The sequence below is a fragment of the Pelodiscus sinensis genome, chromosome 2 (genome assembly GCF_052426305.1).
Source record: "Pelodiscus sinensis isolate ZL-2025 chromosome 2, ASM5242630v1, whole genome shotgun sequence".
Classification (NCBI taxonomy): domain Eukaryota; kingdom Metazoa; phylum Chordata; order Testudines; family Trionychidae; genus Pelodiscus; species Pelodiscus sinensis.
The window spans coordinates 72762714-72784339 of record NC_143053.1 but is presented as its reverse complement, the minus strand read 5'-3'; the positions used below and the strand labels follow the sequence as shown (position 1 = coordinate 72784339).

The 21626-nt window shown below is 45.3% G+C and overlaps 1 protein-coding gene across 17 annotated transcripts in view; it reads left to right on the top strand.

Annotated features, from left to right (window-relative positions):
• The first annotated feature begins 3802 nt into the window (after window positions 1-3802).
• Window positions 3803-21626, top strand: part of DTNA (dystrobrevin alpha) — a 340146-nt gene continuing 322322 nt past the window's right edge. For 3 of the 17 annotated variants that reach the window (XM_025180861.3, XM_025180860.3, XM_025180841.3), the window contains exon 1: window positions 3813-4097. In XM_025180861.3, coding sequence (XP_025036646.2) covers window positions 3844-4097 — 254 coding nt within the window. In that variant the 5' untranslated portion in view covers window positions 3813-3843. Of the gene's footprint in view, window positions 4098-21626 lie in introns of all 17 variants that reach the window. The other 14 variants (XM_075920735.2, XM_025180859.3, XM_025180845.3 and 11 more) reach the window with 9 other exon arrangements.

Genomic DNA, 21626 nt, shown 5'->3' with positions numbered 1-21626 from the left:
ACAACTTATCCTGGAAAATGACCCTTCACTCTCAGTGGTCTTGGGAGAAAGGCCTATTCTGGCTTAATGACAACCCCCTAACCTGAAACAAATTCTTTCCGGTAACTATGCAACACAGCTACATCATAAGCATCCAGGAACCCACCCTTGCAATCAGCCCCGGTGCCAGCTCTGCCCATATATCTACACAAGTGTTTTTGTCACTGGACCCAACCACATCAGCCACCAAATCAGTAGCTCGTTTAACTGCACATTCACTAATGCAGCGTTTCCTGAACTATGGGCGGCGGCCCAGTACCAGGCCGCAGGACAAATATACTGGGCCTCAGCGTGGCTGCTGGGAGGGGAGTGGGGCGGGACGGGCTGGAAGGAGGTGTGTGTGTGGGGGGGGAATGGGCCACCAGGAAGCAAGATTAGGGGCAGCAGGGGTGTCTGGTGGAGATTGGGGAGGAGAGGGCAGCTGGCCGGCGGAAGCATAGTTGGGGGCAGCAGGGCTGTCCGGCGGAGATCGGGGCAGGCAGGTAGCGGAAGCAGGGCTGGCCGGGGGGACTGGCTGGGGGAGATTGGGAGGAGGAGGACTGGAGAACCAGCCACTGGAAGCAGGGCTGGATGGGGGCAGTGGGACTGACCTGGGGAGATCGGGAGGAGAAGCAGGGAGTGGGGCCAGTGAATCGGCCGGCGGGAAGCAGGACTAACCTGGGCACGAGTGAGTCCTGCCCTGGGGATTCCATTCCCCTCCCCATACCCTCCCTCGAGTAGTTGCGAACTGCCTGGCCGGTAGACACACTCATGCAGTGTGAGCACATTTACCAGCCAGGCAGTTCGCAGCTACGACTGATACACCTAATAATAATAATAAAACGTACCTAATTAGAAAATACCAGACATTTTATGTCTGGTATTTTCTCAATTTGTTTCCTGGATAGAACCCTCAAATACCGGACTGTCTGGTACAAAACTGGACACCTGGCAACCCTACCCCTCCTTGCACCCTCCCTCCTAGCCAGATACCCTACCCCCAATCTGCTCCTGCACCCGCCTCCTGGAGTGCCCATGCGGCGCTGAATCCCCCAAGACCTGGCCCAAGCTGGGTGGAGGATGCATCCGGGTGAAACACTGAAAATTTATTCATTTTTAATTCTTTTTTTATATGCGTTTATATTTTTGGGCTGCAAAAAACAGTACTGAAAAAAACGGGTTCCAACTAAAGTAATAAGTTTGGGAAACCCTGGTCTAGCCAGCTTTCTATCCATCTTACAGTCCATTTATCCCATCCATATTCCCTTAACATGCTGGCAAGAATATTGTGGGTGACTGTATCAAAAGCTTTGCTAAAGCTGGCACTGGGGGCTTTGGGAGGACCAGAAACAACTTATTTGAATATTAATCATTTGCTTAATGAATATGCAAATATGCAAATGAATGTTACCAGTCCTCCAAATGCTCATGAATGGATTTACTGGTCCCCTTGTCAAAAAGTTTGGGAACCCCTGCACTACTGTGAGCTATGCCATCAAATGCCAGCAATGCCCCCACTGCAATGTGTATCGGCCTACTGGACAGTCTGTACGGGAAAGAATTAATGGACACAAATCAGATATCTGAAAGGCAATACACAAAAGGCTGTTGGAGAACACTTTAATCTTCCTGGACACTCATTAATGGATCTGCAAAAGTAACAATGAAGGAGCTAATGGTTCTTGATGTCTGTTTAGAATCTGGGATTGGTTATTTTCCTTTCCAAGAGCTAACTAATGGTTCTTATCAGCCTCTTGTAACTATTTAGTCGTTAAGATGCTACTAGACTGTTTGTTGTTTTTTAAGTTTTTCCTGTTACACATTCACTCTGCTATCCCCTGAAGCTTATCTACTCACTGTCTTTTTTTTCCCTCCCCTTCAATTTTTTTCCTTCTCTCCCCCGCCTTCCCTCCTTCCCTTATTTATTTTTGGATCTGGACTTCCAACACACTTTAGTCATCTGAAGAAGTGGGTTGTGCCCATGAAAGCTCAAGATACCATACATGTTTTGTTAGTCTTTAAAGTGCTACTAGATTATTTGTTGTTTTTCAAGTGTTTCCTGTTATAGACTAACTCGGCTACCCCTCTGAAGCGATATGCATTAGATTTGCCATAAAGATAGCAGTTTCTAATTTTCAGGTAATGTGTGAAAGAGAAAGATGTGCATCTGAAAACCCTATCCTGCTAAGCGCTGTATTAAGTCCATGCTGAATGGGTCATGAACAGTTGGACAAGCCATATTTGGGGGTGGGGAAGGAAATCACATTACTTTGCATTGACAATCAGGGTACTTATAGTGTACTGGAGGCTGCAATCCTACACTTACACACGTGCTTACTTTTGCTCATATGAGTAGTGCCATTGACTTAAATGGAGCTGCTCATATGAACAAAGCTAAGCACATGCATAACTCCCTACTGGAGCAGGGTCTAAATCTGTATGTAGCTCTGTAAGTTTAGGTTGGGAAATTGGACACTTTGGGCCTATGCATACTGTGTTTTAATGCACTAAGGCTTACATCATCTCTTCCCACTATAGCTCAAATAATAAGGCTATATGAGGATTGAGTGTGGAGATCTTAGGAGGTAAAAAATGTGATTCAAGACATATTAGCACTCAGGAAAGAAAATACATTAAATCTTCAAGATTCTAGTACTTTAAGTGGCTTCCCTCTCATGAGAAAAATCCTGTTCATGCAGGTTTGTAATAGGATTATTCAAATTTTTATTAACTAGTAATGAAAATAGCCTCTCTGTCAATTTAAACACACACAGAGCTATTACACATCACCAGAACAGAACAGGTTTATAGATTGCAGAAAAATAATTGGACGGAACTGACAAAGTGCTTCATTAGCAAAACAATTATGAATGTTTATACAAGGTGGCACATTTTTGACATTAACAGAAAACCCATTACTAAATAGAGCGAGAGAGAGAGAGAGCAGGCGAGCACATGCAAATTTGAAAACAAACACTAAAACAGGCAAAAACTCAAATAGCTGACAGTCACTAAAAAGAGGGGCTCTCTATTCTCTAGCTTTACAGATTCGGCTGTACAAGGCCGGGTGCAAGGCTCTTGGAAGAAAACGCGTCTCTCTCGGGAGGGAATGTGCAGAGGGAAACAGGGTGACGTCACTGCCCGGCTAACAATGAAGCACAATAGAGGGGAACAACTCCGGTTCCAGCACCGGGGATGTTCATTACGTGACGCTGTGACATTGGATGTCACTCTAGATTTGGGTCTGGGATACGGACAGTCCAACCCTCCCCCCCCAGGATGTGCAGCCCCCTCCTGATCTGCTCCTCCATCACCCCCCCCCACCCTCTGCTCTGCCCCTCCACCCCCGCCAAGCGGCGCCCCATCACCCTTCCAGCTGATCAGCCCCTTCCACCCGCCCGCCCGCCGAGCGGCCCCCGAACGCGAGAGCGCCCCGCCGATGCGCGTCTGCCCCGCTCTGCTCCTGCCTCCTCTCCGGCCGCTTGGCCCGCTCCTTGCAACCCTCGATTTGCTCCCCACCCCCAAATCTGCGGCTCTTCCTCGCCTCAGCCCCTCCTGCTCCTCCATCCCCCAATACGTCATCCCTCCTGCTCAGCCCCCTCCCCTCCGGCCCCTTCCTGCGCTCCGCTCCCCACCCGGCTCCCCCGCGCATGGCCAGGGCGCGTCCTGGGGAAAGCGCAGCGAGGCTCCAGGCGCAGGGCCGGGCAGCGGCTTCAGGGGCCCACTGGGCATGTGCAGTGGGGGCGCCGGCGGGGGCTGGAGCATGTGCAGAAGCGCGCTGGGTCCCGTGTGAGGCAGGGCAGCTTCTGCTCTGACACCTGCAGCATGTGCCAGGAGCTGCAGCCGCATCAGCAGCCAGCGCGCGGTGCAGCCTCTCGGCTCGCAGCGGGAAGCGGCAGCAGCAGCTCCCTCTCTCTGCCTGCCTCCTGCTTTGCACTCTATTTCAGTGGGTGCATGGTGACCTTACAGAGTGTGCATTACCTCACAGGTAAATATCAGCTGATCCGCTGTGACAGCAGCAGCAGCAGCAACAGCAGCAGGAGCAGGAGCAAGCAGCAGCCCACAGAGCCTTTCTGGAGGTAGCAATTCATTCATTCCTTCACTCATCTTGTCCCACTTCTCCCCCTCCCCACCCCTTTTTCCTTGCAAAAGCCAAAAGGCTTACAGAGGATGCTGAAGCCTCCATTAAGGACGGTTCCCAGCACTGCAAAGAGCCTGAAGAGTGTTTAATACTGGAAGGAGTGGGGGGGGGGGGGGTGAAAATTTCTGAGCCAGAGGCGGCTGCTAGTGTTGCAATGCACTGCGGTGTCAATGGAAATGGCTCAGGGGAAGGAGGTGCTGGCAGAGAGAGGGTTATTCAGCCTGTTGCCCATTTAGATATAAATATATTTTGGTGTGACTCATATTTGCATTGGTTCATCGCTGTGGATTCATTTTTCCAAGCTGAGTTGTCCTGCTACAGAGAGAGCTGGAGGGATGCTGATACTGAATTCTTGAGGGGGTAAGCAGGGGAAGAGGAAGGGATAGAGAACTTGGTGTCTGCTATTAAGGAGGTCCCGGTGGGAGAGCTTTTGGATAAAGCTTCCTGGTTATTGGCATCATGCATTTCATTACAAAACATCACCAATTTATACACTCATGTGCAGAAAGGGAGTGTGTATGTGTGTTTATAGGTTGGAAGCTCAAGGAATTTTTTGTAGGCCTAAGGACATATGTTATATGACTTTTACTGTACTTCAGCTTTTATGTGGGGTTGTTTTTTTCAATAGTGAAGGTGCACGTTGCCTGCCCCTGGGCTTTAAATATACTGGCTGTTCCATTGATGACCCTGGCAGTTGTAATATGTTTGTATATGTGTGTACATACTGGGCGATTGGAAGAGGGAGAGATGCATCTAGCTCTGATTAAACACCGGCTCTGTATGTGTTTTTCCCTAGAAATTTAACTGAGTGGAGTCTATAATTTATACTAAATGTATCAGATCACTTTTGCAGGTGTGCTATGAAGGATTATCACCAACTAATCAAAAACTGGCTAATAAATGTTTGAAATATACTTGATAATGCATTATACAGTATTTGTATTTGTAATTGCCTGTCCACTTGCTGATTCACAAACTTTCATTTGCAATGAATATCCTAGTCACTGTAGAATAGTTAGTTCGTACTATAATAGCATTTATACCATAGAATAATTATTACCTAAAAATTAAATTAAGCTTTTAGAGGTACTGTGGTCAAATGAACATAAATAATGTGCAGGCTTTGATATGAGAGGTTCATGAAATAGAAAGTGTTAAAGCAATATCATAAGCTTATTATTTCTAGACTTTAAATCCTGTCAAGCTCAAAGTTGTGTAACTTACTGTTCTCTTTTGAACACTTCACTGCCATTTTCCCTGATTATTCTGGTATTGGAGATGGTTATATAATGATCACAAAAAAGGAGAATGTTTTCAACTTTAACTCCATCATTGCCGTAGAATCCAACAGTATTTTTCTAAGCTTTCAGTTGAATGTCAGCATATATCACATATGTACTACCAACAGCACTGGGCAAACACATTATGGGGATTTGTCACACTTTTGGCATTCAGCACACTGTTCACAAAAGAAGTGATAAAAAGTGTAAAAAAATAGTGCTGTGAAAAAATGGTGAGCTGTTGACAGAGGATAGGTTAGAAGTGTGTGTTCAAATTCAACTTCATAACTTGTGCTTTGTGCCCCTCCAGGATAACTACTGCCAGCTCTTAGGGGCTTGATCCTGCTCCCATTGCAAAATTCTTATATTTACCCAATATCAGTGTTGAATGTATTGGTAGTGTTTACTGGTTTACCACATGAACAAAATTTACAATCATGGTTATTATTATGATTACAATTAAATATAAAAATTAATACTTCATATATTTTAAAAAGTAATGGATAAAGTAAAAAATTCTGTACTGACCTGTTAGAGATTTAGTTACAACCAAAATAAGGAGCTACACTCATCAAGAGTAGGAATAAATACAAAATTATGCATCAGTAATTATGCCTCAGTCACTTCCTGAGTACATAAATTAAGAATGAGACACTGTGTATGTGGTCCTCTGATTTGTGTCTCAGTGTAATCTGTTCCAAGTATAGTTTTTGTGTGTTATAATATATATTGACAGTAATCAACATCAAGTTACACATACTCCTGATTCTGCTCTCATTTATAATAGTATCAGACCTGACCCTGGTAGATGTGCTGGTGATATCCATATGTAATGTTATTGATTTCACAACCCAAAAACTGCTGAAAAATAGGAGAGAGGTTTGGAGAATCTGCTAGATAGCAAAATGATTTTTTAGAAGAAAAACAAGGGTGATATTTTTTGTTTTTGAGGTCTTTGTTCTTCCCAACTACTTTCCTCCGACTTTGTTATGCATTGTAAAAGCCTGGAGAGTGATTTTTCCCCTTGCACCAATTTTGCAAGTGTAAAATTCTGTTGACTTTAGTATGTAAAGGTCAGCACCCATATATCTGTTTCCAGAATCAGAGCCTTAATCAGCTCTTAGTGCAATGAAGTCAAAGGAAATACACTGTATAAAATTGGTGTGCGTGGGGAATTGGCTTCCTAGTCTTTTACACTTGTGCAGTTGAAAGTCAGAGGGAATTAGTTGTGAAGAACAAAGGCTACAAACACACCATGTCCTTCTTTAGAAGTTTACTGAATTGCCATCTAACAGCTGTCCAGAAAGTTTGTTTTATGTTCAGCAGTTTTCTGGACTACAGTCTTGGAGTTAACATTGTTCTGGAACAACTTATTTAAACTGATTAAGCACCATGGCCTTAATTTAGTGGTGTTAAGCATAACTTGCACACTCATTATTAACAGTTGGCAAATACTCTTTTCTTAAAGAAGGCTGCCTAAGTATACTGCCAAGTGTGGCATGTTAAATTCTAATGACTATGTTTTAAACTATTGTTTTTTACATTAATTATATAAGTCTCCACCCACACAGCACAGTTACAAAATATAAGTACAGTGGACTATTACAGACTGATTAACTGTGCTAGGAGATTTAACTATTCATTAGTGTGGGCTTGTCCATGACTCGCTGTGTGGGGACTCCATGAGTATCTTTACCAGCTATGGGTGGGGAGTGGGAAGTCTGAGATGTGAGTCATGACAGAAGAATGTGGAGTCAGGTAGGCATAGAACTGGTGTTCTGAAGTGATGAATCAAGACTTTTAAGTTGTACATTTAAGTTGTATGTATCTACTGTGTGTATTACATTCATTATGAATCCAGGCAAGAAACTAACATAAAATGCAATTGAAAAAGTTACTGAACACTCAGCCTTAATTACTGGCATTTCTTTATGGGCTTGATCTTGATTCCATTGAAATCAGTGGCTAAACTTCCAGTGATTTCATTGGTGCAGGATATCATTATATATTTATACGTCAAATAACATATGATTTAATAGAGTAAAAATTCCAGTTTCTCATATGGTCATATGTGCAGTAGTAATACTGCCTAGAGTAATGGTGACAGGTGGAATCAAACTTGGGATCTCTGGAACTTACTGCACAAGCCTCTACTACATGAGCTATAAAAAAAGCAGCCCCTCAGCTAAGGCAGTAGAACAATAATTTTTTGCTGGGCAATAATTTTTTGCTGGGGGCCACTTCAGAAATTTTTGAAATGGCCCCAGGCTGCACCCAAAGGAGCAGGGCCTTAAGTGGAAGGGGCGGGGCCAGGATACTTCCCTGCTTCCCCACCGACAGACCATGATTGTACTGGGAGTGGGAGAGCACCTTTCTCACCCTCCCCCCCCAAGTTTCCCCCTAGGTGCCTATGCCCCTGGTGGTGAGAGGAGACTTTGCTTGCTCCCCCTTCTGTCCCCAGGCCAATCAGGGCTTGGGGGCAGGGGAGCGCATGAAGTCTCCCTCTGCCCTGCCAGGAGCGCATGGCGCTTCTAAGGGTATGTCTACACTACAGAGTTTTGTTGGAAAAATGGCTGCTTTCCCAACATAACCTGAGTTATGTCCACGCTGCAATCATGTTCTTCCGAAAGTAAATCGAAAGAACAGAGGGGTTTTTCCAGCACTGGTAATCCTTTTTCTATGAGGAAGAAGCCTTTTCCTGAGAGAGCTCTTTCGCAAAAAGGTGTGTGTGGACGTGGAAGAGGGAGTTCTTTGAAAATAAGAGGAGAGAGGAAAAAGCACGGGTGCCCTGGTCCCGTCTCTAGTAATCACTGCTTAAATGCAAGAGAGCGTCCATGCAGTGTGAACGCTATCTTTCGAAAAAACAGATCGCTTTTTCGATGCACTTTTGTGTGTGGATGCTCTCTTTTGGAAGAAGTTTCTTTGGAAGATCTCTTCTGAAAAAAAGTTCTTCTGAAAGAAGCCTGCAGTCTAGACATAGCCTAAGCGCTGCATGCTCCTTGCAAGGTGGGGGCAGGGCCAGAGGAAACTTTGCACGCTCCCCCCTCCCCTAGACCCTAATTGACCCAGCGGGCATGGAGAAGCAGGGCTCGATCCAGCCCATGGACACCCTTTTGCCCACCCCTGCTGTAGAACAAACTCATGTTTTTCTCTCTGTAAGTGGCATAAGTGCCCACCTGGTAGTGTATGGGATACACTAACACTTATATTGCACAGTCTGACATGCAGATATAAATGTGCTTGACAAAGTTGGGTCAATCTCCTTATCTCCATTTTAAAGATGACAGGTTAAATGAACTGTCCACGGGTGCATGCTAGTCAGTGGGAAAAGTGAGACTAGAACTCAGATATACTGATTCCAAGCCGTATCCATGTATCAGCCATATTGTAATATTCAGTGGAGTTTGTCACTGAATAGCACTTTCTCATAATAGGCATTGATCCTGGAATTTCCCTGGGGATAGACAGCTTCACCTGCTTGGAGCCCTATTGACTTCCGTGTGAATTGTGGTTGGGATGGTAGTGAGGTTGTGCTCATCATTAATAAAATCACATTTAAACATGAAACACTAGCTTGCTTTTAAAACATCTTACATACCCAGGGTAAAAATCTTGGCTCCTTTAAGTCAGTGGCAAAACTCCCATTGACTTCAATGAAGCTAGGATTTCTCCTCTGTGAACCTCGGCAGGGATGATGCCAGACACTTGTGTGCCCTTAGTAATGTAGCATGAGAGAGCAATATAACCCCACAGTTTCACTTTTCTGTCACCCTTTCTCCCACCTTTATTGCCTTTTTACTTTGAGGTCCATGCCTCACTGTTTTCGCTAAGTAATAGTGCTTATATCACTAACTATAACTCATTAGCAGGCTCAGAACCTTGCGAAGTAGGAAGTATTAATATCATCATTTAACAGCTGAGGAAATTGAAGTAACTTGATCAAGGCCACAAAGGGATTAAAATGCAGGAATTCCTTGCTCCAGAATCCCACACTTCGGCTTAGTCTATTAGACCAGGCTGCTCCTCACAATAGGGGTGTTCTCTCCTTATTGCCTGAGACCACATAAATTGTTCAGCAGAGGAAAGCAGCTGGCTAGTAGCTGGGAATCAGAGCTTGGTACAGTCCAGGCAGCCCAGTTAGAACACAGCATATATTTTTCAGTTGATTTGGGGCCCTCTGAGAATCTAGGGAACCACAGCTCAGTGTCTTGCATGGGCCTCAAAGGCCAACGCTGGAAGCAGCATATGTCACTGTGAACAGCATGAGCCTGAGTTTTCAGGAAAAGTCAGTGACAGACTTTCACAGAGTAGGCAGTTTACACAAGGCTACATTTTCAAGGCCGAGAGGCACAGAGTGATGTCCTGGGCCCACTTTTGACACTGACTTCAGTGGAGCCATAAGCTGACTTATTTTGTGAATATTGAAATTGGCCTTAACATTTTTACAGTTCCAAAAGTGGACCAAGGACAAGGGAGTGAGGAGGAACCTGTGGCTTCACAGGCCCCAATGGTTGACTCTGGTAAGTGACTTTAATCTGTCTAGAGATGATGCTGAGAAACGGCAGCTTTGTTCCTTTCTCCAGGGGAAACTGATATTAGTTCCAAATTAATGTAAATAATGCCCAAGTACTATGGGGATGATAGTTTCAGCAATATGTAAGATGATGACAGGGAAGACTTCACACTGTATTCAAAAATGAACCAAGACATTTACAGTACCATTATCTTGAATTAGAAATGCATTCTGAACTTGCTATGGCACTTATCTTTAACAGATAACAGAGCACTCCTTGATTTACAGTAATTTGGGAGTGGCTATTTGAAATCCATTTTACTGATAACAAATACCACAACAATGCAGTTTTGTAAGAATCTGTGGAAGTAGAACCTACATCTATAGAGCCTGGGGTAGCTGACATTGCCTCAGGGAGGCTATGCAGCTTAACAGCCAAGGAGCACTGTGGTGATTCGGCATTGTAGGAAGTACCGCCTAAAGGACTCAGAGTGACAACAACTTGTGGCCTTCTGATTGGTCCATGCTTTCTAGTTTATCCTGAAGAGTGGCCAGGAAGTTGTCTGGGTAATCACACAGATTTTTGGCTTGTTGTGACTCTAGACCTCAGCTTGCTTTCTGTTTTCCAGTCTCCAAACCCAGTTTGACTCATGCCATCAGATACCAACCAATCTCTGGCTCTGACCATATCCTGATGCTGACTCTTGTTCCCTGATTTCATTTTGGTAATTAGTTCTTGTCTATGATCCTGGCCTGACTCTGATCCTGACTCTTGCCTATAGATCCCAGATCTAGTGATTATCTGATACCTGCTCACTGATTACTGCCTTATGGCCATTCTCCGCTTGTGGACACCAGTCCAGTTATGACTGCTAGACTATATAGCCTAGGCCCCAGTTCCTTAGGGCATGTCTACAGTATAGTGTTATTTCGAAATAACTCTCCTTTTTTCGGAATAACAAGGTGAGCATCCACACAGCAAGCCTGTTATTTAAAAATTATTCTGAAATAACAGGCTTGCTATAGCAAAATAACAACCCCACGTTCCACGAGGAATAACACCTATTTCAAATTTGCTATTTTGAAATAAGGTCATTATGGATGCTCAGCTGGTCTTATTTCAAAATAACTACTCCTCAGAGTCATTCAAAGTAATTACTCTCCAGTGCTTCCTGGGGCTCCAATTCAAGGTAGTGCGTCCACATTAACAGAGCCTGCCTCGGACTAATTTCCAGGCATCCCTGTATTGTGGACATGCTATTTCAAAATAATTATTTTGGGAGTTACTGTTTTGAAATGAAATAACCTTGTAGCGTAGACATAGCCTTGCAGATTCTAATTGAAAATGTAAAACAAACGAACAAACAAGCCACTTGTTTGGACAATGAGAATGAACTGGGAAAGACTTATGAGAAACACTGTAAAGTGGGCTGTGGGCCTGCTTTGGCAAAGCTGCTAACAGACCTGCACCGCTCTGTTCACCGAAAGGGTCCATAGCTATGGAGCGTCGCAGCTCCCATTGGCTCCAGTCCACCATTTGGGTCATGGGTACATTCTTTTGGCAGGTCAGCCACAGCAGTTGTTGATCTGGACCCTGACTCTCCTCCCCATCAGAAATATCATCTGGTTGGTTGGTCTAGTCAGGCCCTCCCCCTTCACTGGTCCTTCTCAATCTGGGCAGAACTGGATTGGCTGTCTTATCTCACTGTGCTAGTTCCATGCAGCACAGTTGATTTCAGGATCCAGAGAAAAGCTGAACAGAGATCGGGGGAAGGATGGTGAGGGTAGACAGAAAGAAGCGCGCGCATGCACGCACGCGTGCGCGCATGCGCACACACACACATACAGTTTTCAACTCTGTCAGGTTGCGGTCCTCGCTGGTGCAGTAATGATGGTCATATGTTCCTACTGGACTGTTAAGGTCTGGTGTCATGTTGACAACAATCCTTCTGCCACACTGATGGTAAAAGGTCTCCTTGCTTTCCCACAAAATCTCTTTTTAAAGACCCCAAAGGGAGTGATGAGCTAAATAGCCATGCTATCATTATTTTGTCCACAAAGTAGGTCTAAATTCCAATCTTGGTTCCTTGATTTCTGATTTCCTACCCTTTGTTTACCAGTCATAATCTTTACATAACTGTTGAGTGGAATCCATATAAACCCTCTGTGTTTATATTTATGCAGTCTTTGTCTTCGTCTCACATTTTTTTCTTAATAATTTTTTTTAAGTTTTATTTATTTATCATTCCATTTTATATAAGTGATCACTGTGAAAATTCATGAATCTGTACCTGCTTTTCAACAGTTGAGTTTAAAATTAAAGCTGTAGGCCCGCAGATCACAATATCTCTACTGCCCATGTTAGCTAGTGCTACACTGATAATTTTAATGTGCTTGCAGAGCAAGCCCATGTACATCTACCCAACAAATGGAAATTACACTTCCCAGCCACATGTAGATGTACCACTTCCAGACTATTGCCATATGCAATCTAAGTAGTAAAATTATTGTTAAAGATGATCCTGTAGATAGTTGTAGGGTTAATTGCGGAAGAACTTTGTACGTGCAAGTTTAGGGATGGTGAGGCTTGCATTCTTCCCCCCTTTCCCTTTTCCCTATATCAGATGAGCCAGAAGCAAGTCTTTGGGAACATACGCCATTTAAGATAAGCATTGTTGCCAGTGTAGCAAGAACAAGTATAAAGGGCAAGAACGCATAAACAATTCTGTTTACCCTAACATACTGATCACGTAAACAAGGCCAAAGAACAAGTAGAACTAGATCAGAACCAGATCGATAACTAACAGCTAAGCCCTACATCAGCACGTAATGAGTAACCCCTGGAAATTTCCAAACTGCAAAACAAGGCAAGAGAACTGTATTTAAGGCTTCACCAAAGCACAGCAATTTGGACCTCACCGAAGGGCTTTGGATACCGGTGCCTTGGAAGCTGAGACAACCTCCCACTTCATCCACAGCCGACTCGGGATCCCTGGCTAGCAGGAAGGGACATTAGATATGCCGATTCTTTGTTATATAGCCCCCTTCTAGTTAAGGGGTGCAGCTGTTAGCTGTCATGAAATAAACTACTTTTGTTTGACAGATACCGTTTGACAGCGTCCTTTGTACTTTGAGAACCCAGTGTTGGACCTAAGACTTACTCTTGCTGACAACAATAGTGGTGGTGATGGAGAGTTAAGGGAGTTCCACAGAAGTGAAGTACGAAGTTTAGGTTGGAATTTCCTTGGGTAGTGTCCTAGATTTCTCTCCTTGCAATGTTTAAAAATAAATTTGATCTAAAAAGCACACTGATTTGTCTGTTCTCTTCATTCTGGCAAATTCTGGCTTTGCTTTGTAATCTAAAATGGTAACAGCAATTAAAATGTGATGTGACAGCAGCTTATAGAAACTTTTGTGATGTAAGAGTCATCATATAAAATACTCCTGACACGGTGAGAGTTAAATGAAGAAAGGAAATCCCTCTGTACTACACAAGGATTTTCAGATATCTCAGGAATTGCTTTCCTGTTGCCAAACCCTATAACTTTGGAGTGCAGCTTTTGGTTTTTAATTTGGTATAACTGATAAAAACCCTGCTAGAAGTAACTTTGACCATGTCACTTTTAACAAACAGTCTGATTTTCTCCCCTGCCTTTGGGCCTGCTAGGGACAGAGATGCTGCTAAATCAGTGCCAAAACTGGGTCATCCCAATCATGCATAAATAGCTCTTGAAGACTCTGAGGCTATGTCTACCTACCAGGTTATTGCAAAATAAGTTATTTTGAAATAATAACTCCCAAAATAACTATTGCAAAATAAGTGTATTCCTCTTCACAAGTCCGAGTTATTATTTCGAAATAACAAGTACGTTATTGGTAGTGTGGGCGCTTGCCTTGTTATTTTGAAATAACATGCCCTGAGAAACTTGGAGTCATCTTGGGGTATTCAGGAAAGTAGAACTGTTTCTGAACTACACTAACTTCAACGTGGAATGTGGCCGAGCTGTTTGTTATCTCTTTGCCCACAGAGAAGAGCCACCATGACAAGTGGTCATGAGGCATCCTTTTGCCTCCTGACAGTGGGAGAGAGAGAAAAGTAGAAATCAAACAATGTATTACTTTCTGGTGTACCTTCAAAAACTTAAAAACCAAATCACCTTTTTCTTCAAACATCAAAGACTAAAAAATGCGTGAAAAGATGAAGACCAGATTTAATTTTTTTTAAAAGTATATTGTAGGAGCAACTTCTGTTATGTGCTTTCTTCCTGAACATGATTTGGGATGAAATCAAGTTCTGGTACTGGTTGTGTATGGCTCAAACTCCAGGCTCATGTGTGAAAGACGCTGATGAGCTCAAGCAAACTTGTGCAAATAATTACATGCCCTTGTATCTGATTAAACTGCTCTTTATGTTTGTGATCCATGTGTATTGAGCGTTGTCAAATCACATACAGTAGAACCTCAAAATTACAAACACCAGAATTATGAACTGACCAGTCAACCGCACACTTCATTTGAGCATCGTAATGTTTCAAAGCTGTAAATCTCTGAAAACACAGCTGTAGCATTTTGTTCAGTTATGAACAACCTCTCTTCCTGACATGCTCATAACTCTGAGGTTCTGCTGTAAGTGTACTAGGAATGGAAATGGTTAACTGGTAAATCTCACCCTTAACTGGTGAGGCTTATCAGTTCTGGTTAACCAGTAGGGGCTGCAGCAGCTCCCTGCCCACCTCAGGCAGGGGGCTGCTGCAGCTCCACAGGGCTTGTCAGATCAGCCCCTTGTGTGTGGCAGACCCAGTCCCCTCACTGCAGGTTACATGCTAGCTCCGTGGGAGCAGGGTCAGCAGGGGCTGCCGGCCCTGCTCTCATGGAGCCAGCTGCAGAGCCTGAAGCAAAGCCTGCTGGCCCCCTTTCCAGGGCGGTGGCTTCGCTGCGTCAGCTAAGCCTTATTCCTGGGAGCAGGGCTGACAGCATTTGCTGACTTCACTCCTGGGGAGGCTTTGCTGCGGGTTCTGCAGTAAAAAGCTTATTTAAGCTGTGTAACTGCTATGATTTTTAGTGGTTACAGTTACATTTTTAAATGAAATGTTACATCCCTAACCTGTACCTTAGTTTGACCACTTGTTTATTTTAAGGTTGCCAATTTAATTGCAGTTAATGCTTGAAATTCATTCAGAACAAATTAACTTGATTAAAAAATTAATCTTGATTAATTTGCAGTTTTAATTGCACTGTTAAACAATTATAGAATACCAACATAAATTTTAATATTTTGGATTTTCAACTATATTTATTTCAATTACAACATAGAATAGTAAATGTACAGCATTCACATTATATTATTAGAAATATCTGCACTGTAAAAAAGATAAACAAAAATAATATATTTCAGTCAGACAAGTATTGTGGTGCAATAATTAGTAATTGATTATTTAAATCACGGCTTCATTTCCCTTTGCCGAACAAACAAATCTACATGGCTCTGTCGACGGAGCCATGTACAGGCAGTCCCCGAGTTACGCGGATCCGACTTATGTCGGATCCGCAGTTACGAACGGGGCACTTCCTCTCCCTGGTCTCGAGCAGACCAGGGAGAGGAAGCAAAGCGGCGGCGGAACGCGCGGCCAGCTCTCAGCTGGCCGCGCGCTCCGCTCTGCTCCCCCCCCCCGTCTGCAGACCAGGGGGAGGGGGAGCAGAGCGGAGCAGAGCAGAGTGGCGGAACGCGCAGCCAGCTGACAGCCCAGACGCGTCTGGGCTGTCAGCTGGCCGCGCGTTCTGCCGCTCCGCTCTGCTCCGCTCTGCTCCGCTCTGCTCTGCTCCCCCTCCCCCTGGTCTGCAGACCAGGGGGAGGGGGAGCAGAGCGGAGCACGCGGCCAGCTGACAGCCCAGATGCGTCTGGGCTGTCAGCTGGCCGCGCGTTCTGCCGCTCTGCTCTGCTCCGCTCTGCTCCCCCTCCCCCTGGTCTGCAAACCATGGGGGGGGGGGGGAAAGAGCGGAGCACGCGGCCAGCTGACAGCCCAGACGCGTCTGGGCTGTCGTTCCGCCACTCTGCTCTACTCTGCTCCCCCTCCCCCTGGTCTGCAGACCTGGGGGACGGGGAGCAGAGCAGAGCAAAGCCGCGGAGCCCGAGGGCAGCAGGATAGCCACGGCGCGTCTGGGCTGTCCCGCTGCCCCCGTGCTCCGCGGCTTTGCTCCGGACGCCTGTGGTACAGCAGCTGGGGCGCTGCCGGTTGGTCCCGTAGCGCCGCTCTGGGTGCCACTGGACCAACCCAGCAGCACCCCAGCTGCTCTGCCCCAGGTGTCCCCTAGTCAGCAGCTGCTGAAAATGACCAGTGGCTGACTACAGGAAGCTCCTGCCCCGGGCTTCCTGGAATCAGCCGCTGATCAGTTTCAGCAGCAGCTGACTTGGGGATGCCTGGGGTTCTTAAGTTGAATCTGTATGTAAGTCAGAACTGGTGTCCAGATTCAGCCACTGTTGAAACTGATCAGTTTCAGCAGCGGCTGAATCTGGACGCCAGTTCCGACTTACATACAGATTCAACTTAAGAACAAACCTACAGTCCCTATCTTGTACGTAACCCGGGGACTGCCTGTAGTCTAGACGTACTCCCATAGTGCATAATCTACTATACACTTTTGTATTCTGTGTTGTTATTGAAATCAATGTATTTGAAAATGTAGAAAATCATACAAAATGTCTAAATAAATGGTATTTTGTCATTGTTTAACAGTGTGATTAGAACTGTGCTTAATCACTATTTTGTATCTCATGATTAATTGTGATTATATTTTAATCATTTGACAGCCTCTGTTTATTTCTCTGGAAAGAGATTACCATATCTCAAAAATGGTGTGGTTAGTGGTGTATCCGTTTTGCCACTGAATCACTTCCCACTGTAACCACAGCAGTGCACTATGTCTTAATCCCAGGCAGAAGTGCCTATAAACTCTTCTCTTTTCTTTCACTCTTGAAATATTCTTTGGATGGGCTGAGTGTCAATAAGTGCGATCATGTGGCACAGTGTGCAAGCTTCAGTTCTGTTGCCGAGGAGTGTCTCTCTAAAGAAACAGATGGCTGTTGGCTGCCCATCAAAGCCCATCCTGGTTTGGCAGCTATGCTTTAGTGAAATGGTCCAACCAACTTGTCAGTGGGCAGAGTGCCATCCACACAGAGAGATGTTAGTGTAAGCAGTCGTCAGGGCATATGTGTATGTCAGGAACGTAGGTACGTGTATTACTAACTGGAGATCCTTAATGTGAAAATGTCAGCTTCTGAACTGAAAGGCTGAACTTTTAAACTATGAGCCAAGATACACTTTCAGCTTTTAAACTGTTTGGGTAAAGGGACTGGTCCTCTTTTTGTTTCTTTCTGTTATTTTCTAATAGAAAATTAAAGGGTCTCTTTAGCTTTTTTAATCCATGCACGCGACTGAACATAAGAACGGCCATACTGGGTTAGACCAAAGTTCCATCTAGCCCAGCATCCTGTCTTCTGACAGTGATCAATGCCAGGTGCCCCACCGGGAGTGAACAGAAACAGGTAATCATCACATGATCCCTCTCCTGTCATCCATTTCCAACCCCTGACAGAGGCTGGGGACACCATTCCTACCCATTTTGGCTAATAAGTATTGATGGATCTAACCTCCATGAATGTATCTAGTTCTTTCTTGACCCCTGTTGAAGTCCTGGTCTTAACAACCTCCTCTGGCAAGGAGTTCTACTTTAGCATAGATAACATTAATGGGATAACACTAATATAGAAAATATTACCTACTTCAAATGAATGTCCCTCCTTAACTTGCTTGCTAGAAATTGGGATGCTGTCAAAGCATTTGCTAAAGTAACATGATCTGAGAGAATCACTGCATGCCATGATCTTGATTATGAAGTAATCACAGCATAAAATATTTCATTGAGAGAGCAAGAGTTGCATTGAACTTGCAATCACTTGTACAGGATATAACGATCCTTTCTCCTCTGCTTGCTTTTTTGTTCTAGCATGGGACTAGTATTTATGCTTCCTATCTCTCTACCAGCAGATGGTGACAGCAAATAACTGGCATTTAAAGGATAAACTTAAAAAACAACAAATGGTGTGGTAGCACTTTATAGACTAACAAAACACGTAGATGGTATCATGAGCTTTCGTGGGCCCACTTCTTCAGATGACGGGAGTTTTTAAAGAGGAGTCATCCTCCATCAGAATCCTTAGCTGTCACTGTCTATCAAGTAGAATAGTGTCCTTTTTGGATTAACTCAAACTATTAATTTCAAGCAGAGTGACATTTTCAAAAGCACTTCAGTGACTCAGGACTCTAAGTCCCATTTTCAAAAGCTTCTTATACCCTTCAGTCCAGATCCTTAAATATCTTTAGGCACTGAACTTCTGCTGATTTTAATGGGAATTATGCACCTAATCATCTGCCAGGATCTGGGCCCTAGAGCATAAATTCAATTGAGATCATTTGAGATTTAGGAGTCAACATTACTTTTGAAAATAGGACTTATGTTCTCTATTCACTTAGATGCTTTTAAAAATTGTACCCAAAGTCTGCCTTAGCATTTTTGTGTGAGTATGCAAACAAGTGCATGTCTCTGTGCTTTCCCAAAACTTTAAACAACACTTCTCCACAATGGTCACACCATTATCTTTGACATTGGCCTAATGGGTTACTAAAGTGATTACATGGGTCACACCCAAAAGGAACGTGTTTGTTTTATATAGATAGAGGATTTGTGTGGGTGGGGAGACCATTTCTTCTGCTACAGTCCAGTCCAGATGCTTTTATTGGGGGTACACAGGCAGTTGTTGATATTTTAAAATTTTCTCCAGTAGACAGTTATTAAAATACATTTGTGCATGCGGGTGCATGTGTCTGGGAACCACCAAGCTGAAAACCATATGTATGTTACTGATTGTACCTCCTAAATCTGGGACTCTTTGGTCCCGACAGGGTGCAGCAGAAACGGAGCAGCAGCGAGCCCCATCCCAGAGAGCCCCAGTGGGGCGCAGCAGAAGCCGTGTAGCAAAAAGCAAGCCCTGTACCCGGGGAGTCCTGGCCAGGCAGGGGAGAAGCGAGGCCGTGGAAGCTGGGGAGTTCTATCCACGGGGAGAACTAGCTGGCAGGAGCTAGTGGGTGGTAGCAGGGATAGAGCCTAGTGGGGCCGAAGCAGAGCCAGCTGCAGAGAGTGGGAGTGTCCTGGAAGACCGGTGGCAGGGTTCCTCCCGATATCCGGCAAATTCCCTCACTCGGAACGGGACAGGTCCCAAGGGTGCTGGGCCAGGGAGGTCCATGCTGTAGTGAATTTTAGCAGGTATATAAACTATGCAAACACTGGCTCATAGTCATCACCAGGGCTTGCCAAGCTGCGGCAAGCCCTGCTCGCCAGCCGCGCAGAACCGCACACTTGCCATGCACAGATGGTGCTGCGCAGCTGCGCCAGGCTAAAATCTACTTGCCATAGGCGAGTAGATTACATTAATTGTCGAGCCCCTGTCATCACCCACCCTTCTTCTGAGGTAAATGTTAGTCCCTCCATCTTATAATGGGGATAACAAGACACAAAAGCTAATGACTTGAGTGTGACTGAAGAGGAAGTCATTGAGAAAGCTGGGTTTAGACTGCAGCAGTCCCTGAGTCCTCTGCCTAATCTACTAGATTGATGGTATGGCCCTGTTCAACCTCCAGCCAGAGGCCACACTGGCATTTTGGTGAAAGATCCAGCCCTCCTGCTGGGAAAAAGATTGTAGTGTTCCTACTGCAGCTGCCCCCAGGGGTGAAAATTGATCTGGGATCCTCCCAAAACTCTAATGTGCCTGTGATCATAGTCTTCACTGACCCTAAAGGTATCTGAATTAGGGATGGAGTAGTGTAGTTGATTAACTGATATGCAAAAGCTTATTGGGTAATGCTATAGACTACACGCGTTTCCCTCCCCCTCTCCCCCCACCAGTAAATTTTTTAGCAGGCTGACCAGCAGCCCGACTCAGTCCCAACTTGCGCTCGGTCCAGGACCTACCCCCACTGCAACTATGCATTTGAAGTGTATTAGGAACCAGTCGGGCAGACAGCCCAGTTTAGTTCTGGCTGTCACACCATGTCTGGGAGCTCAGACCTACCCTGGACAGGGGCTGCTGCCACTCCATGCTGCTGCCTCTGTATCAGAAGCAGCAGTGTGGGGTGACATGCGGTCAGTCTGCGAGGGGAACTAGGTTTTAAACTGGCTCCCCTAGCGACCAGCTACTGCCTAGCACGCCATGCTGCTGCCTCTGTATCAGAGGCAGCAGCGTGGAGTTACAGGGGGCTCCTTGGGAGTGGGACCAAAGTGCACTGGCTACCGGACCCACCCCTGGGGACTACAGAATAGTCGAGTAATAGATAAGAATTCATGACATTAATTGACTATTCAATTAATCAATATTTAACATCAATAATCTGAATAATCTGCGATCCTTAGGCAAAATCAATCATAAGCTTTGAACTCTAGAATTCATTGAAATAATGTTACATTTTCAAGGCTGTCTTCACAACAAAAAAGGCTACAAAGATTATCTATTTTTCAGAATGAAAGCTGAGATTCTCGATTATATTTCTCGGTCCAGAACTTTCAGGGGGACCCATGACTGCTGACTTCATGGGTCCAAAGTCAAGCTCTTTCTGCAGGAAGAAAGGCTGAACTGATTTGGAGTAGCGAACTCTCTCTAGAAGTATAACTGTGGGATCTGTATTTAAAGGAAATTACTCAGATTTAAATTTGGTGCATAGAGATTGTGCATTTCCCTGTCTCTTTCATCACCACTCACTGGCCTAATTCTTTACCTCTCTAGTCTGGCACTCTCTGGTCCAGCAACTAAGGATGTTAAATGGTGGTTACCTAGCTATATGTTTAGTCAATAGGACCGCTCTGTCGATAGGGGGTAGCTCTAGGAGTTGGCTTGAGCTGGGACTGAGCAGTCTTGGCTTGTGCCAACTTTGGGAGCCATCTGCACTGCAGCTCTGCATTTTAAATGTAGTAAGAGCCACTGGGCTCTTATTAAGTTTAAAATGCAGAGGTGCAGTGTCTGGGACCAGCGTGAGCCGGGACTGCTTGGTCCCGGCTTGCGTGGAGTCCAGCAGCTCCTGTTTGTGACAGACAGCCCTGTCCGCCATGAACAGGGGCTGGTTCCAGAGCAGCCCCTGCCCACGGCCAGCCATGTCTGCTGTGAACGGGCTGCTTGGTGGCAGTAGCCCCCATCCACAAGGGGGCCCAGCTCCCCGCTGGGACCCCTGCAAACAGGGGTGCTTTGCAGCAGCCTCCCCTGTCCCTCCCTGCTGCCTCTGACTTTTAAGCCAGCTCCCCCCAGCATCGGCTCCTGTGTCCTCCCCCTTGCTGTCTCTCATGGGGCAGCATGGTGAGGGTGCTGTAGAGAACATGGGGTGAGTGAGGACTCAAGCAGTACTTGCTTGCCCTATGTTCCCACTGCGGCGCTTCTGCTTTTGAAATGTAGCAAGAGCTCTCCATTTCAAAGGCTGAAGCGCCACAGTGGGAACTGGTGCAAGCAGGACTGCTTCAGGCCCCGCTTGCACTGTTTCTCTGCTGTGCTTCTACTTCCCTGCCCCCCGGAAACGGTGCTGGGGGGAACGGGCTTTTAAGCCGGCTCGCCCCGGCACCAGCTCATGCACCCCCC